The 17,743-nt window shown below is 41.7% G+C and overlaps 1 protein-coding gene and 1 pseudogene across 8 annotated transcripts in view; one reads left to right on the forward strand and one right to left on the reverse strand.

The window, feature by feature from the left end:
- The window catches only part of GALNTL5 (polypeptide N-acetylgalactosaminyltransferase like 5), a 134,279-nt gene that overhangs the window by 97,052 nt on the left and 19,484 nt on the right, over positions 1–17,743 (forward strand). For all 7 annotated transcript variants that reach the window (XM_082632129.1, XM_082632125.1, XM_082632128.1 and 4 more), the window contains 2 exons: positions 7,586–7,835; positions 13,420–13,537. In XM_082632129.1, coding sequence (XP_082488255.1) covers positions 7,586–7,835; positions 13,420–13,537 — 368 coding nt within the window. The remainder of the gene's footprint in view (positions 1–7,585; positions 7,836–13,419; positions 13,538–17,743) is intronic.
- Positions 16,567–17,578, reverse strand: LOC309810215 (tRNA-splicing endonuclease subunit Sen15-like; annotated as a pseudogene). The gene has a single exon. The product of its transcript is annotated as a tRNA-splicing endonuclease subunit Sen15-like (transcript).

Raw genomic sequence — 17,743 nt, forward strand, 5'->3', positions numbered from 1 at the left:
CGTGCAATTGATATCTAGTCTCATAGCTTTGTGGTCAGAAAAGATACTTGATATGATTTCAATTTTCTTAAATTTACCAAGGCTTGACTTGTGACCCAAGATATGATCTATCCTGGAGAACGTTCCATGAGCACTTGAGAAAAATGTATTCTGTTGTTTTTGGATGGAATGTCCTATAACTATCAATTAAGTCCATCTTGTTTAATGTATCATTTAAAGCTTGTGTTTCCTTATTTATTTTCATTTTGGATGATCTGTCCATTGGTGAAAGTGGGGTGTTTAAGTCCCCCACTATGATTGTGTTACTGTCGATTTCCCCTTTTATGGCTGTTAGCATTTGCCTTATGTATTGAGATGCTCCTATGTTGGGTTCATAAATATTTACAATTGTTATGTCTTCTTCTTGGATTTTTTTTGTTCCCTTGATCATTCTGTAGTGTCCTTCTCTGTCTCTTGTAATAGTCTTTATTTTAAAGTCTATTTTATCGATATGAGAATTGCTACTCCAGCTTTCTTTTGAGTTCTATTTGCATGGAATATCTTTTTCCATCCCCTCACTTTCAGTCTGTTTGTGTCCCTAGGTCTGAAGTGGGTCTCTTGTAGACAGCATATATATGGGTCTTGTTTTTGTATCCATCCAGCCAGTCTATGTCTTTTGGTTGGGGCATTTAATCCATTTACATTTAAGGTAATTATCAATATGTATGTTCCTATTACCATTTTCTTAATTGTTTTTGGTTTGTTATTTTAGGTCTTTTCCTTCTCTTGTGTTTCCTGCCTAGAGAAGTTCCTTCAGCATTTGTTGTAAAGCTGGTTTGGTGGTGCTGAATTCTCTTAGCTTTTGATTGTCTGTAAAGCTTTTAATTTCTCCGTCAAATCTGAATGAGATCCTTGCTGGGTAGAGTAATCTTGGTTGTGTGTTTTTCTCTTTCATCACTTTAAATATGTCCTGCCACTCCCTTCTGGCTTGCAGAGTTTCTGCTGAAAGTTCAGCTGTTACCTTATGGGGATTCCCTTATGTGTTATTTGTTGTTTTTCCCTTGCTGCTTTTAATATTTTTTCTTTGTATTTAATTTTTGATAGTTTCATTAATTTGTGTCTTGGCGTATTTCTCCTTGGTTTTATCCTATATGGGAGTCTCTGTGCTTCCTGGACTTGATTAACTATTTCCTTACTCATATTAGGGCAGTTTTCAACTATAATCTCTTCCAATATTTTCTCAGTCCCTCTCTTTTTCTCCTCTTCTTCTGGGAGCCCTATAATTCAAATGTTGGTGCATTTAATATTGTCTCAGAGGTCTCTGAGACTGTCCTCAATTCTTTTCATTCTTTTTTCTTTATTCTGCTCTGCAGTAGTTATTTCCACTCTTTTATCTTCCAGGTCACTTATCCGTTCTTCTGCCTCAGTTATTCTGCTATTGGTCCCTTCTAAAGAATTTTTAATTTCATTTATTGTGTTGTTCATGATTGTTTGCTCTTTAGTTCTTCTAGGTCCTTGTTAAACGTTTCTTGTATTTTCTCCGTTCTATTTCCAAGATTTTGGATCATCTTTACTGTCATTATTCTGAATTGTTTTTCCGGTAGACTGCCTATTTCCTCTTCATTTGTTAGGTCTGGTGGGTTTTTACCTTGTTGCTTCATCTGCTGTGTGTTTCTTTGTCTTCTCATTTTGCTTAACTTACTGTGTTTGGGGTCTCCTTTTCACAGCCTGCAGGTTCGTAGTTCCCGTTGTTTTTGGTGTCTGCGCCCAGTGGCTAAGGTTGGTTCAGTGGGTTGTGTAGGTTTCCTGGTGGAGGGGACTAGTGCCTGTGTTCTGGTGGATGAGGCTGGATCTTGTCTTTCTGGTGGGCAGGTCCACGTCTGGTGGTGTGTTTTGGGGTGTCTGTGGCCTTATTATGATTTTAGGCAGCCTCTCTGCTAATGGGTGGGGTTGTGTTCCTGTCTTGCTAGTTGTTTGGCATAGGGTGTGCAGCACTGTAGCTTGCTGGTCGTTGAGTGAAGCTGGGTGCTGGTGTTGAGATGGAGATCTCTGGGAGATTTTCACCATTTGATATTATGTGGAGTTGGGAGGTCTCTTGTGGACCAGTGTCCTGCTGAACTTGGCTCTCCCACGTCAGAGGCACAGCTCTGATGCCTGGGTGGAGCACCAAGAGCTTGTCATCCACATGGCTCAGAATAAAAGGGAGAACAAAAGAAAGAAAGAAAAAGATAAAATAAAATAAAAATGTTATTAAAATAAAAAACAAAAAATAATTATTAAAAAATTTTTTTCAAGCAATTAAAAAAAAAGAAAGAAAGAAAGGGAGAACAGCCAAACCAAAAAACAAATCCACCAATGATAACAAGCTCTGAAAACTATACTAAAAGAAGAAAATGGACAGACAGAACCCTAGGACAAATGGTAAAAGCAAAGCTATACAGACAAAATCACACACAGAAGCATACACATACACACTCACAAAAAGAGGAAAAGGGGAAAAAATAATATATCTTGCTCCCAAAGTCCACCTCCTCAATTTGGGATGACTCGTTTTCTATTCAGGTATTCCACAGATGCAGGTACATCAAGTTGATGGTGGAGATTTAATCCGCTGCTCCTGAGGCTGCTGGGAGAGATTTCCCTTTCTCTTCTTTTGCTCGCACAGCTCCCAGGGCTCAGCTTTGGATGAGGCCCCGCCTCTGCGTGTGGGTCGCCTGAGGGCGTCTGTTCTTTGCTCAGACAGGACGGGGTTAAAGGAGCTGCTGATTCGGGGGCTCTGGCTCACTCAGGCCGGGGGAGAGGGAGGGGCACGGAGTGCGGGGCGAACCTGCGGCGGCAGAGGCCGGCGTGACGTTGCACCAGCCCAAGGCGCGCTGTGCGTTCTCCCGGGGAAGTTGTCCCTGGGTCCCCGGACCCTGGCAGTGGCGGCTGCACAGGCTCCCCGGAAGGGAGGTGTGGATGGTGACCTGTGCTCGCACACAGGCCTCTTGGCGGCAGCAGCAGCATCCCCAGCGTCCAACGCCCGTCTCTGGGGTCCGCGCTGGTAGCCACGGCTCGCACCCGTCTCTGGAGCTCCTTTAAGCGGTGCTCTGAATCCCCTCTCCTCGCGCACCAGGAAACAAAGAGGCAAGAAAAAGTCTCTTGCCTCTTCGGCAGGTCCAGACGTTTTCCAGGACTCCCTCCCGGCCAGCCGTGGCACGCTAACCCCTTCAGGCTGTGTTCATGCCGCCAACCCCAGTCCTCTCCCTGGGATCCGACAGAAGCAGGCACTTGAGCAGACAAGCCTCTCAGGCTGGTGAGTGCCGGTCGGCACTGATCCTCTGTGCGGGAATCTCTCCTGTTTGCCATCTGTACCCCTGTCGCTGCACTCTCCTCTGTGGCTCCAAAGCTTCTGCAGGGGCTACTCTTCATTGTGGTGTGTGGGCTTCTCATTGTGGTGGCTTCTTTTGTTGAGGAGCGCAGGCTCTAGGCACGCGGGCTGCGGGCTCAGTAGTTGTGACACATGGGCTTAGTTGCTCTGCGTCATGTGTGATCTTATTGGACCAGGGCTCAAACCCGTGTCCGCTGCATTGGCAGGCGGATTTTTAACCACTGTGCCACCAGAGAAGTTCCTGAATTCTTTTTTTTTTTTTTTTTTTGCAGTACGCGGGCCTCTCACTGTTGTGGCCTCTCCCGTTGTGGAGCACAGGCTCTGGACGCACAGGCTCAGCAGCCATGGCTCACGGGCCTAGCCACTCCGCGGCATGTGGGTTCTTCCCAGACCGGGGCACGAACCCGTGTCCCCTGCATTGGCAGGCAGATTCTCAACCACTGCGCCACCAGGGAAGCCCCTGAATTCTTTTTTTTTTTTTTTTTTTTTTTTTTGCGGTATGTGGGCCTCTCACTGTTGTGGCCTCCCCCGTTGCGGAGCACAGGCTCCGGATGCGCAGGCCCAGCGGCCATGGCCCACGGGCCCAGCCGCTCCGCGGCATATGGGATCCTCCCAGACCGGGGCACGAACCCGCATCCCCTGCATCGGCAGGCGGACTCTCAACCACTGCGCCACCAGGGAGGCCCCTGAATTCTTTTTAATATGTGCCTATGAATGGAATTTCTGTGTCACATGGTAATTCTTCTTAACTTTTTTTTTTTTTTTTTTTTGATACGAGGGCCTCTCACTGTTGTGGCCTCTCCCGTTGCGGAGCACAGGCTCCGGATGTGCAGGCTCAGCGGCCATGGCTCACGGGCCAACCACTCTGCGGCATGTGGGATCTTCCCGGACCGGGGCACGAACCCCTGTCCCTTGCATCGGCAAGCGGACTCTCAACCACTGCGCCACCAGAGAAGCCCCTCTTCTTAACTTTTTGAGGAGCTGCCAAACTGTTTTCCGCAGCAGCTGGACCATTTACATTCCCACCAGCAACGTATGAGAGTTCCAATTTTTCCACATCTTCACCAACACTTGTTATTTTCTGTCTTTTTTGTCTTGTTTTAATTCTAGCCATCCTGGTAGATATGAAGTGGTACCTCACTGTGTTTTTAATTTGCATTTCCTTAATGACCAATGATGTTGAGCATCTTTTCTTGTGCTTGTTTGCCCATTTATATATCTTCTTTGGAGAAACAGATGGTATTTTTCACCTATCAAATTAGCCGACATGATTTTAAAATGTTTGTGTTATGTAATATTATAGAAGCTATTTTAAGTGAAAAATGCAAAGTGTTAATTGAACAGTGTGTGTGCTGCCAACAGTAAAAAAAAAAAAACTATATATGTTTAAAAATGGGGCTCTTTTTAGCTCAGTTTTGATTGAGGCATGAAGACAACAGATGTTATATTCCAAAGTGATTTGTCGGACACAGTACCATAAAGAAATTTCAAAATAGATATCTGAGAAGCAAACTCAGCTACACTGAATCAGATCGTTAGAATTAGAGATGATTTTTAGATAAAGCTGCTTGCTAAATCCTGGTTAGAGGAACTTGACATGAATTTCCTGTGTTGGGGGCTCAGCACATCCTCAGACATCAATACAACAAAACCAGAAACCTATTGGGGGTGAAGAGAAATGAACTGATGTTGGCTTCTCACCTGAGAATCAAAAGGGCAGAAGAAGGGCTGTGGCTAGTTACGGAACCAAGGACATTTGCTTCAGTGTTAGTATCTGTTCTGATGGCAGAGTTTGCTCAGGCAATGTATGTTTGGGTAAGAGAGCAATAAAGATCATCTTAGATCATGTCCAATGGGGCTATCTAGGAGGATGGACAGATCTCAGCAGAGGAGAAGCTAGAGGTAGAACACAGGACCCTACGTTGCTGAGGTGGGAGTCTAGACCACCTGGATAGAATGCATTTGCCCAGTTTATGGGAACTGCAGATAAGAGACTCCCAAGGATGGGAAGGGGGGTGGTCCTCAAAATCACCGTGCAGCCACACCGTGATAGAAGGAGTCAGCTCAGAGCACCCTGCTCTCTCACCAAGGAAGAACTTCCCTGCCCCATTCACTTGTCTCTTACCCTCCTTTGGCTTTAGTGAGGTCTTTACAGAGGGTAAGCTGGGGAAGGAGACCAGTAAGGAAGAGCTAAGAAGATTTAATGCAAAGGCAAGTGACCCTCCCACAGGGCCACCTGGTTGGGGGGTGGGTTCTGCATGCAGGCAGGGGAGCTTCAATTGTAGAAGGGGCCTGAAAATTCTAATTGCTGAATTGAGACTGTTTTCAACTTCAGCTGTCTAATAAGACTTCCAATTAACCTAAGAGAGCCCAGAAGTCTTGGGGCCTGCTCTGTTTTGTAACCAATGGCAGGGAGTGGACCAGTCCTCCCTATAGATTTATTTATTTACTTACTTACTTATTTATTTATGGCTGAGTTGGGTCTTCGTTGCTGTGCGTGGGCTTTTCTCTAGTTGTGGCGAGTGGGGGCTACTCTTCATTGCAGTGCGCAGGCTTCTCATTGCAGTGGCTTCGCTTGTTGCAGAGTGCAGGCCCTAGGCATGCGGGCTTCAGTAGTTGTGGCGCACTGGCTTAGGTGCTCCACAGCATGTGGGATCTTCCCAGACCGGGGCACGAACCCATGTCCCCTGCATCGGCAGGCGGACTCTCAACTACTGCACCACCAGGGAAACCCTTCATGGTATCTACTTAACCACAAAAGTTTTTAGTTTTGATGAAGTGCAATTTACCTGTTTTTTTTTTTTTTTCTTCTGTTGCTTGTATTTTTGGTGTCATACCTAAGAAACCATTACCTAACTCAAGGGTTGTAAAATGTATGCCTGTTTTCTTCTAAGAGTTTTATAGTTTTAGCTCTTACCTTTTTAGGTCTGTTATCCATTTGACTTAATATTTGTGTTTGGTATGAGTCAGGGGGTCCAACTTCATTCTTTTCATGCAGATATCCAGTTGTCTCAGGGTATTTATTGAAAAAAATGATTCTTTCACAATTGACTTGTCTTGGTACCCTTTTCAGAAATCAATTGACAATAGATGCTTCATTTATTTCTGCACCATTAATTCTATACCTTTGGTCTATAAGTATCTTATACCAATATTATATTGTTTTGATTATTGTAGCCTTTTAGTAAGTTTGACGGCAGGAAATCCTTCAACTTTGTTCTTCTTTATCAAGATTGTTTTAGCTAATTTGGGTTTTTTTTTTTTTTTTTTTTTTTTTTTTTTTTTTTAATTGCTGTACGCGGGCCTCTCACTGTTGTGGCCTCTCCCGTTGCGGAGCACAGCTCCGGACGCGCAGGCTCAGCGGCCATGGCTCACAGGCCCAGCCGCTCCGTGGCATGTGGGATCTTCCCGGACTGGGGCACGAACCCATGTCCCCTGCATCGGCAGGTGGACTCTCAACCACTGCACCACCAGGGAAGCCCTGTTTTAGCTAATTTGGATGCCTTGGCTTTCCATATGAATTTTAGGATCAATTTCTGTAAAAAGAGCCAGTGGGATTTTGATAAGGATTGAATTGCATCTGTAGATTGATTTGGGAGATTATAAACATTTTAATACTAAGTCTTCTGATTGAAACATAGGATGTTTTCATACCTTCCTATGATTTTATGTTGGCTATAAGAAAAAGTCTAACCTCTGCACTTGAGTTTTGAGGTCCCTTCCAATTTGAGACCACCTAATGTATTTTAATACACATATTCTTTATTTTGGCCATGCCAGGTTTTCCCATGTTCTCAAAGCAGAATAGACCCTCAGTAAGGCTTGAATTCAAGAGGAAAAATAATTATGCATCTTTGCATCCCAAGCACCAAACTAAATACCAAAGAAGGTTTCCTCGCAGTAAACATTTGCTACATTGAGTTGATCAATCAAGGCTGAGATAAAATGACATTTTAAAATTGAAGGTCAGCTCAGTTCCATCTGCTTCTTTAGAATCTTCCCCAGACAACTCTCTAACCCACAGTTTACCAGCTTCTTCTGAATATCTGTGGCACATGATGTCCTGCATTTTTGATACAATATAAAATATGTGTTTCTTGTCTCCTGCCAGTGAAGCTGAAAGCACCTTAATAGCCAAACACATAGTAAATGCTGGACAAATGCTTGTTGCCTTGATTTGGGTTGTCAGGTGTTTCCTACACATGCACTAACACTCACCTGTTCTTGCCTCCCCAGGGGACGTTCTGGTGTTCCTGGATAGCCACTGCGAAGTGAATAAAGTATGGCTGGAGCCCTTGCTGAATGCCATTGCCAAGGACCCCCGAATGGTGGTGTGTCCACTGATAGATGTCATTGATTATGTGACCCTGGAATACCAGCCCTCTCCTGTTGTCAGGGGAGCTTTCAACTGGTATCTGCAGTTTAAATGGGATCATGTTTTCTCGTATGAGATGGATGGACCAGAAGGACCCACTACACCTATCCGGTGAGATTTCTTCTGGTAATGGAAAAATAGCATATAGGTATTGGGAGTAGGGGGAAGCTTTCAGAGATTACGACTTTGATTTCATGAGCTTAATGAAGAGAAATATTTTATTATTCATCTTGTTTCTAAAAGTCTGTAATAATAGAATGTGGTAGGTTTTGTTTCTTTAAGTTTTGCTCACTGGAAGTGAGCATCTCACCCCAGTTCAGAATACCACCATGGTTAGTATCCCTCTGATTTCAGAGGTCCAGCTTTAAAATGTGGACTTGGTTCTCAGGAACAAGTTGCATGTTTGTCAATGATCAAAATACTAGCACTGGGCTTCCCTGGTGGCGCAGTGGTTGGGAGTCCACCTGCTGATGCAAGGGGACGCGGGTTCATGCCCCAGTCCGGGAAGATCCCACATGCTGCGGAGTGGCTGGGCCCGTGAGCTATGGCCGCTGAGCCTGCGAGTCCGGAGCCTGTGCTCTGCAATGGGAGAGGCCGCAACAGTGAGAGGCCCGCGTACCGCAAAAAAAAAAAAAAAATACTAGCACTGTGGATAGCCCAGAAAAAGTCGATGCCTTTGCCAAATTCATGTATAAAATATTTATCCAAGTGCTTCCATCTGTAACTTTATAGGTTGAGATGAATGTGATTTTCCTGGAATATCAGTCTTGGAAAATATATTTCTAAATGTGAGAATAATTTGAATGTTATGACTTCTAACTGCACTTATGAGGTTATTTCTCAAGAGACGTCCTCCAGGTCACTCCCCACATTTACTGATAACTTTGACACCAGGCTCACTTCTCTTTTAATGTTAACCTCTTTGTTTTACAAACCACATGAGTCAATTTTCTAACACTATAGCCTAGCAAGTCCTTGACCTTTGCCTCTATTTTAATTTAGCTAGAGCTGTGTGATCTTGAACGAGTTACTTAACCTCTCTGCACCTTATTTCTTTATCTGTCAGTCTGGAGAATAACAGTACTTCACAGGGCTGTTATGAGAATTAAATGACGTGTATCAAAGCTTAGAACAGTATCTGTCCATAATAAGTGCTGGATAAATGTTAGATATTTAATATTATTCCTACAGCCATACCCTGGATCTTTACCTTCTAAATTACCAGGTATCCCTCTCCTTGGCCACAACCCAGGACCCTCCTGGCTCTTTCCTGCTTTGCTCCCCCCACGCCCACCCTTGGACATCATCCAGATGTCCAGTTCTTTGATTTCTCTTTTTACCCCTCACAGTTTTCTTTCTGCTTCTGTGGTCTAGACTTTCTGATCTATAAATTCTCTTCTCTTCTGCCACATCCCACTGCACTTCTGCCACGAGAGCCCTGCAAAGCTCCAACTCTGGTTCAATTCCACCATCTATTTCCTTTGTTCTTTAAGAGATGTGAATTGATGCTTCTGCACATTGATGGTCTCCAGCCTCATGCTGCCTTGCAATCCCTTTATCCACTCATTCCCAGAAGTGGGTATTCCCATTCCACTTTATTACTTCCCTTAATCCCATTAGCCGCCCCTGCCTTGAACCCCTACTCTTAGTAAGCAAACCGACCTCTTAAATCAAGGATGAAATAAAGACTATCTAAGAATTGGGAGGAATGATTGGGAAATTATATAGTATCAATACTTTATGCCAGAACTGTAATGGACTATTATGCAGCCATTAAGCATGACCACATATGAATACTGTATAGCCATCTTCCAGATCTCCCATCGCCTTCTCTAATCCAGTGATTAACCAGCTCCAGGAGACCCATCGTTTGTGATGATTCTCATATCACATCTGTCCATCTCTCTGACAGTCCTCATGGCCCAAGCCATCACTGCTCCAGGCTTAGACTCTACACCCTAAGGGACAGTCTGGCCTACAGCTTCTCCTCTTCATTCCAATCTCTCTGTTGCTACGTTAATTTTCTTAAAACCCCACTTCGCACATGTCACCCATCTTGCTTATTGTCTTTCCACTGCCTTTAGGATAACATGCAGATTCCTTCGTATAACTTCCACCTTGTATGACTCTGATATTTCCTCTGCCCCAGCCATCACTTGTTAGCTGTTTAGGGCTGCCATGTACAGCTGCACAGGCTGTGCGCTGCACATTTCCAGAAGGCAGTGTTCACAAAGACTGTAGGTAATTAGCATCCCTGGAGTTGTGCATTAAGGCAGCCGTTAGGGGACTTCCCTGGCGGTCCAGTGGTTAAGATGCCGCGCTTCCACTGCAGGGGGCACAGGTTTGATTCCTGGTCGGGGAACTAAGACCCCAGATGCCACATGGTGCGGCCAAAAAAAAAAAAAAAAAAAAAGGCAGCCCTTAGCTGGGCCAGTTACCTCTCTCAGCTTCAGTATCTTCATCTGTAAAATGATGATGATAATAATAATACCTACCTCTCTGGATTACTGAGGGCCTTACATGAGCCAGTACTTGTAAAGCACATAACTTAAAGGCCTGACACAGAGGAAGTGATCAGTATAAATGGTAGCTATTGTTAATGTTACAGACTTCAGGATGAAAAAGAACAAAGTTATACTTCATTCAAATAAAACTTAATATGTAAAAATCATGATTTACTAAAAAATTAAAAAATAAAGCATCAATCTTTTGAGTTCATCTCAAAGTAATCTAAAATGAAGTTACTTTTAGTAAGAAGTAGCTGAAATATTCCATTTACCAAAAAATTGACTTATAATTTTTGTAATATTTCTGTATCTCACATTTTAAGTATTTTTTAGGCTGTAAAAATTCAATATGGAAATTGGATTTCTAATAGTCAAATGCTGAAAAGTAACATTTTGGAACTCTAATACACTGTTAGTATATATACATTTGTAAATGCTTTTTGAAAATTTGGCAATATAAATTAAAAATTTTATAAATATTCTTTAATGCAATAATTCTACTTCTTACAATTTATCTTTAAGGAGTTGAGAGATAGGTCCAGAAATATATATTGTATCAATATTTATTTTAGTAAGAAAATCAAAACAACATAACTGTTCAATATTGAAATGGTTAAAAAAGTATATTCATATTCTGTAGAATATTATAGAGTTAATTTTTTTTTTTTTTTTTTTGCGGTATGCAGGCCTCTCACTGCTGTGGCCTCTCCCATTGCGGAGCACAGGCTCTGGATGCGCGGGCTCAAAGGCCATGGCTCACGGGCCCGGCCACTCCGTGGCATGTGGGATCCTCCCGGACTGGGGCACGAACCCGCGTCCCCTGCATCGGCAGGCGGACTCTCAACCACTGCGCCACTAGGGAAGCCCGAGTTAAAAATTTTGAAGGCTAGTTAACTAAAAAGGAAAATTCTTTACAATATGTTAAATTTTTAAAAATCAGGCCATAAAAAACTTACGTCAGTATAATGTGGAATCTAAAATATGATACAAATGAACTTATTTACAAAACAGAAACAGACTCACAGACTCACAAACATAGAAACAAACTTACGGTTACCAAAGGGGGAAGGTGGGAGAGGAATAAATTAGGAGTTTGGGATTAACATATATACACTACCTTATATAAAATAGATAATCAACAAGGACCTACTGTATAGCACAGGGAACTATATTCAGTATCTTGTAATAACCTATAATGGAAAAGAATTTGAAAAATAATATATATATGTCTATTTGAATCACTTTGCTGTACACCAGAAACTAACACAACATTGTAAATCAACTATACTTCAATTAAAAAAAATCAGTATAATACCAATTGTGTGATTATATATGTATATATTACATATGGAATATATATTATACATATGATATGTTATGATACAATTATAATGTATAATAATATATGTAAGAAAAAATTGGTTGTTTTAAAGAGTTAAAGGAAAAAATTAATTTTAGATATTAGCCATGAATTAGCATTCATATCTGAAGATATATTTTTTCCCCTACTTACAATAATTCTAATGACAAAAATAAAAGGTAGGTGAAACTTAGAACAAGCAAGGAAAATCGTGACCTTAAGCTTCCACCAACGGCACTCGTGGCCCCCAGGGAGGGGGACATGCAGGGACCAGCTTCGTCCAGTTACCAGATAGGATGACTCCTAGCAGACTACAGGCATGCTGTTCTCTCTCACAATTAAAAAAATAAAATGATTTTATTTTATCAGCCATTTCCCCTTTCCTTTTCTCTCCTTTGTATTAAACCACCTAGAAAGAGTCATCAGTATCACTCTCTCCAGTTCTGTTCAGCTGTTCAGTCAACTTTAAGCTCACTGCAGTCAGGCTTTGCCCTCCCCACTAGCTTCACACTGTCATGTCCAGTCCTCAGTCCTAGTCTCACATGGCCTGTCAGCCGTGTCCAGGCTGCTGGCCTCTCCCTCCTCTTTGACGGGCAGTCTTCCCATGGCCTCCAGACCACCAGAGCCCCCAGCTCTCGCTCCTACTTCACGGCTGGTTTATTCCATGCCCTTTGCTGATTCCTCCTGTTCTTCCTGGCCTCTCACTGCTGAAGTGCCCAGGGCGCTGTCCTCTCCACCTCCCCTCGCTCACGGGGTGCTTCTCATCCACCTTGTACCGGTGACTCTCAGGCTCTGACCTCTCTCAGAACACCAGACTCACCTATCCAGCTGCCTACTGGCATCTCCACTTGCATGCTGAACAGACACCTCAGATATGTCCAAAACTGAATCTTCCCACCAAAAACTTCGTTCCACCACAGCATTCCCTGTCTCAGTGCATGGTAACTCTAGGGACTTCCCTGGCGGTCCAGCGGTTAGGACTACACGCTTCCACTGTAGGGGGCACGGGTTCCATCCCTGGTCGGGGAACTAAGATCCCACATGCTGCAACGCGGTCAAAACAAACAAACAAATCAGTGCATGGTAACGCTATCTTCCAGGTTATCCAGGCCAAACTTCCTCCAACCCCACACATCCCACCCATAGCAAGTCTGCTGGCTCCATCTTCAAAACCTATATAGAATTCAGCCACATCTCATCTCCTTCATTGCTGTACCCTTATCCAAGATTCCATCATCTTCCTCTGGGACCATCACAACAACCTCTAGTCTCCCTACTTCCACCTTTGCTTGTTGATTAATTTATCCCTAACACATCATAGTGGCTTTACATAGACTTTTTGGAACAATGAATGAATGGATCTGTAATTATTTTCAAACTACATAGTTTGGTATTATTGGGCTCTGCTGTTGGCCCACCAAAAAAGATGCTATGTAATATGGTTTTCCCAGAAGTAAATATGATAATTCACTTAATGCCTTTAGAAAGGGAGATCTCTAAATTCCCACTACCCAATTCAATCATCATCCCTGTGGGAAGCTCACATACTAAAGAAAATTTTCCCTGTCACCAAGACAACGTTTTAGAATAGATTGCTTACAAAATTTGACGAGAGCTAAGTTAAAGCTATTGTTGCCTATTTTGTGGTAGTTGTGGTTTTACCTTAGTAATTTTACATACTTCAATGTATATTAAGATAATTTTGGTGTTAGTTAGTATGGTGTTTTCTAGTTTTTAACTGTTATCACTAATATTTAATATAGTTTTGGCCAAAATCCATAATGACTGAATTTATGGAATAAATTTAATATTTGTGTGTCCTTTTTAGGTCACCTGCAATGGCTGGAGGAATTTTTGCTATAAATAGGCATTATTTTAATGAAATCGGACAGTATGACAAGGGCATGAATCTCTGGGGAGGAGAAAATTTGGAACTTTCACTAAGGGTAATTAAGACTTTTTGTTTTAAATAGTTACCTTTGTACATAGAAAGTAAAATCTAACTTCAAGTCATGTAATATGCTGTGGCAACTACGCCCTGTTCCCCTACACAAGCATCTGGTGCCATTCAGGTGTCACGTGAAGTAAGTGATTTATGGGATTCCTTACAGAAATGGAAAACCTTTAACAAAATATCAGATTTTCTTACCTATGCTTTTTCTAATATATGGTATGTCAGATTAATGTGATATTTTTATCTGTTTGTGGAATCTCTTTTTTATTATTCTGATTGTCTTGGTATTAGTAGTGTGTTGAAAAAACACAGGATTAGGAGGTAGGGGACTTGGGTGTCACTGAATATATGGGGTATGTTAAATCTCAGTTTCTCCATCTGTAAAGTGAGAGGATTTGGTAGAAGATGTCTAATAAGTTTTCTCCTAACTCTTAAATCCTGAGATACCTGCTACAACAGGGATGAAACTTGAAAACATTATGGTAAGTAAAAGAAGCCAGACATAAAAGGCCATATATTTATGAGTCCATTTGTATGAAATGTCCAGGCTAAGCAAATCCATAGAAACAGAAAATAAATTAGTGGTTGCCAGGGGCTGGGGGAGGAGAGTGACTGCTAACAGGTACCAGTTTTCCTTTGGGGTGGTAAAATATTCCAGAACTAGATGGTGGTGATGATTGTACAACCTTGTGAAAATACTGAAAATCACCGAGTTTTAGCCTTTGAAACGTGGATTTCTGGTGGTGTATAAATTATGTCTCAATAAAAATAATAGATTTAATTTTTTAAAAAAATCCTATGATATTAAAACACTAGACATTAGGGTGAGTCTCAGCCCTACCACTCACTTGCTATATGATCCTTGGCAGGTCATTCATTTTTCTAGTTCTTGGTTTCCTCATCTGTTAAACAGGAATAAGTAAAAATGCCATTCTCAGAATTTTATAAAGATTTAATGTGGGAATTCCCTGGTGATCCAGTGGTTAGGACTCCCTGCTTCCACGGCTGAGGGCCCGGGTTCAGTCCCTGGTAGGGGAACTAAGATCCCGCAAGCCGCATGGTGTGGCCAAAAAAAAAAAAAAAAATTTAATGAAGTAATAGGGGTGGAGAATAAGGTACAAAGTAGATATTCCTGGAGAGTCTGAAGAAAATACTAAGCTATTCAAACGTTTATCATATGTTAACCATAGGTAGTTTTTTGTATTTGACTGAATTCGAATAGATTTTTATAATGATCATTTTGAACTGTGCATAAAAATCTGGGCTGTGAGCTCGCCATCATTGCCCTTCACATTTTTTTCTCCTTTTTCTCTGCTTTGTCTCTTTTCCCAACAGAGACAACTGGGTGTAGAGAAAACAGCTTCATTTATGACTAAATTCCTGTTCTCTCTGAGCTTTAGTTTCCTTACAAGTAAAATGAAGAAAAAAATTCTCTCTATTACAGGGTTGTTGTAAAGATAAGAGATTATTTATTGGAGCTGATAAATAAGTGGCAGCCATTATTGTTCTGCTTTAATTTTGCCAACTGCTCTTTATACTCTCTGAAATCATCTGCAGCGATTATACTTCGAATTGCGTTTCTCTTAGCATGTATTAAGATGTTCACCAGATTTTCTTTTTGTGTTTTTCCAATTTTTTTCTGCTTTGGATTTTATCTCCCTCTTCCTTCTTTTGGCTGGCTACTTTCTACATTTTTTTTAAAGTTAGTTTAAGCACAGTTTTCTCTCATAATGCTTCAGATACCTTATTTTGAATATAGGAATATCTAGAGCAATATATTTTTCCTTCAAGTCCCTATTTGACAGTATCCTGTAAGTTTGTTATTTTCATTGCTTTTTTTTGTCCTACTCATTTGTTCCCTTCTGATCCAGGCATTATTTTTATTTATTTATTTTAAAACATTTTTATTATAAATGTAATACAAATAGAGAAAAACTAAAATATTGAACAAAGACAAAGTCATCCATTTCCTGCCCTGCCATCCTATTATAACCAGTTAGTAATTTATTTTGTCATCTTTTTAGTATATACTTGGTGTGTTATTTATAGCCATAATCATATGCATTCATACACTTTTGTATCTTGCTTTTTGTTACTAAATATTTTCTCATGTTTTTCAGTATATTCATTACTAATTTTTTTTTTTTTTTTTTTTTGTTTTGTTTTTTTGCTGTACGCGGGCCTCTCACTGCTGCGGCCTCTCCCGTTGCGGAGCACAGGCTCCGGACACACAGGCTCCGCGGCCATGGCTCGCGGGCCCAGCCGCTCCGCGGCACGTGGGATCCTCCGGGACCGGGGCACGAACCCGTGTCCCCTGCATCGGCAGGCGGACTCTCAACCACTGCGCCACCAGGGAAGCCCCTCATTACTAATTTTTAATGGGTACATAACATACCATTCATTAGCTATATATGTTTATTGACTATTTCCCCAGACCAGGGTTTGGCAAACTATGGCCCTGCATTTGCAAATAAGTTTTATTGGAATACAGCCATATCCATTCATTTAGATACTGTCTATGGTTATTTTTGTCCTACGAACAGCAGAGCTGAGAAGTTGTGAGAAAGCCTGTATGACCTGAAAAGCCTAAAATATTTCCTTTCTGGCCCTTTCCAGAAAAATTTTGCTCACCCTTGCCTTAAACTTTTAAGTCATTTATAATTTGGACTATTATATGCCCCAAAATGTCACTTGAAGCATCTTTTCCATATAATTGTTTATACTTTAGGCAACTTAATTGGGAGGTATTAACAAAAGTGGAAAAACTGGGTCTACTTAAGAAAGATGTTTTTAAGGTTAACACTGTCCCCTACTATCTCCCTTGTAATATTCTAGCTATGATACAGTACAGGTGGTGGTAATAAGAATGGGAAAAAAAGACCCAGTACTCTTGTAGGTAGCAATTCTCCGGTCCCTATTAATCTAGACATGTAATTTTACACTCTGGATGAGGATATTTTTAGTTTTGATTTAAAGTCAACCAAAGAGGGAAGTAACAGTAATTGCAACATGAAAAAAAGCAGTTGAAAGAATACTTTCTATTGGGGATGAAAAAGCAGACTAAAGTAAACTCTCCAGGTATCAAAGTGTGCATGAAATGCCATTCCAGGCTAGCTGTAGTGACCAAAAGGCAGTGAGAGGGTTGAGTAAGGGAAAGAGGTGGCAGCCTCAGCAATGTTCTACCCTTCTGAACACACCCTAGGCATAAACTTGTATACAACTATAATTAAACTGTCTCCAGATGAGAAAGTTATAGAGCAACTAGCCTATATTTTTCAATAAAATTAATTCCTTTATCTGGGAAAGTTTTATTCTTGAAAAGAAAACTTATGGAATGGGCCCAGCTAAGTCAACCCTGACTAGCTCTGAGATAAAAGATGAATCAGGCTGAGGGGTCTCAATCCGATCTTGTGTGAATAAAGCAAGCATCGGGAAGTATAGGTGTCATCTTCTAAGGGAAATATTCTGAGGATCTGGCAGCATAAATCCATCAGTAGGTTTGTAATAGACTATTGTGGAGTCAGACTCCACTATGGCGGAAGTAAAAGACATCGACAAATCTGGATCACCTTGCAACTTTCAAGATGCCTTCAAGATCTCCCTTATCCTGTTATGGCTGAGGGAAGCACTGACAGGTGTAGGCACCACCGTCTGTAACCCTTCTCCTTCTCAGTACCAAGAAGGCAGATGAGCTGGAGATCTGGTAATCACACACAGTTTACTTCATGTGCCAACTTTTACTCTCCATGAGGTCCAGGTAAACCAAGAATGCTATATAAACTTGAGTGGCATCTCCTATATCTAATTCCATCATTTCTAAATACTTAGGGTGAGTGCTCATCCAGGCGTCCTTGGGGGCCCATGAGGGGGTGCCGCAGCTGTGATCGCCGCCCAGGTGCACATCGCTGCAGCCCGCAGTCGGCTGGGACTCACCACAGTTCTCCATGCCCTGCCGTCCCAGGCATTATTTTTGTAACATCCATGCCTCTGGTGCTTTTTATTGATTGGTTGATTATTTCTCATTTTATTGCATTGCTCTCTGAGAATGAAGCATATGAAATAGTCCCCCTTTCAGGACCTCATAACTTAATAAGCACATTCTTGTGTCTGAGAATAGAGTCGATTTTGTGAATGATACGTATTTAAAAAGTGAGTGCAGAAACTTACACAAGCCTCTTAGATAGCCTCATCCACCAGA

The sequence above is a fragment of the Mesoplodon mirus genome, assembly GCF_964341445.2.
Source record: "Mesoplodon mirus genome assembly, chromosome: 9".
NCBI lineage: Eukaryota > Metazoa > Chordata > Mammalia > Artiodactyla > Ziphiidae > Mesoplodon > Mesoplodon mirus.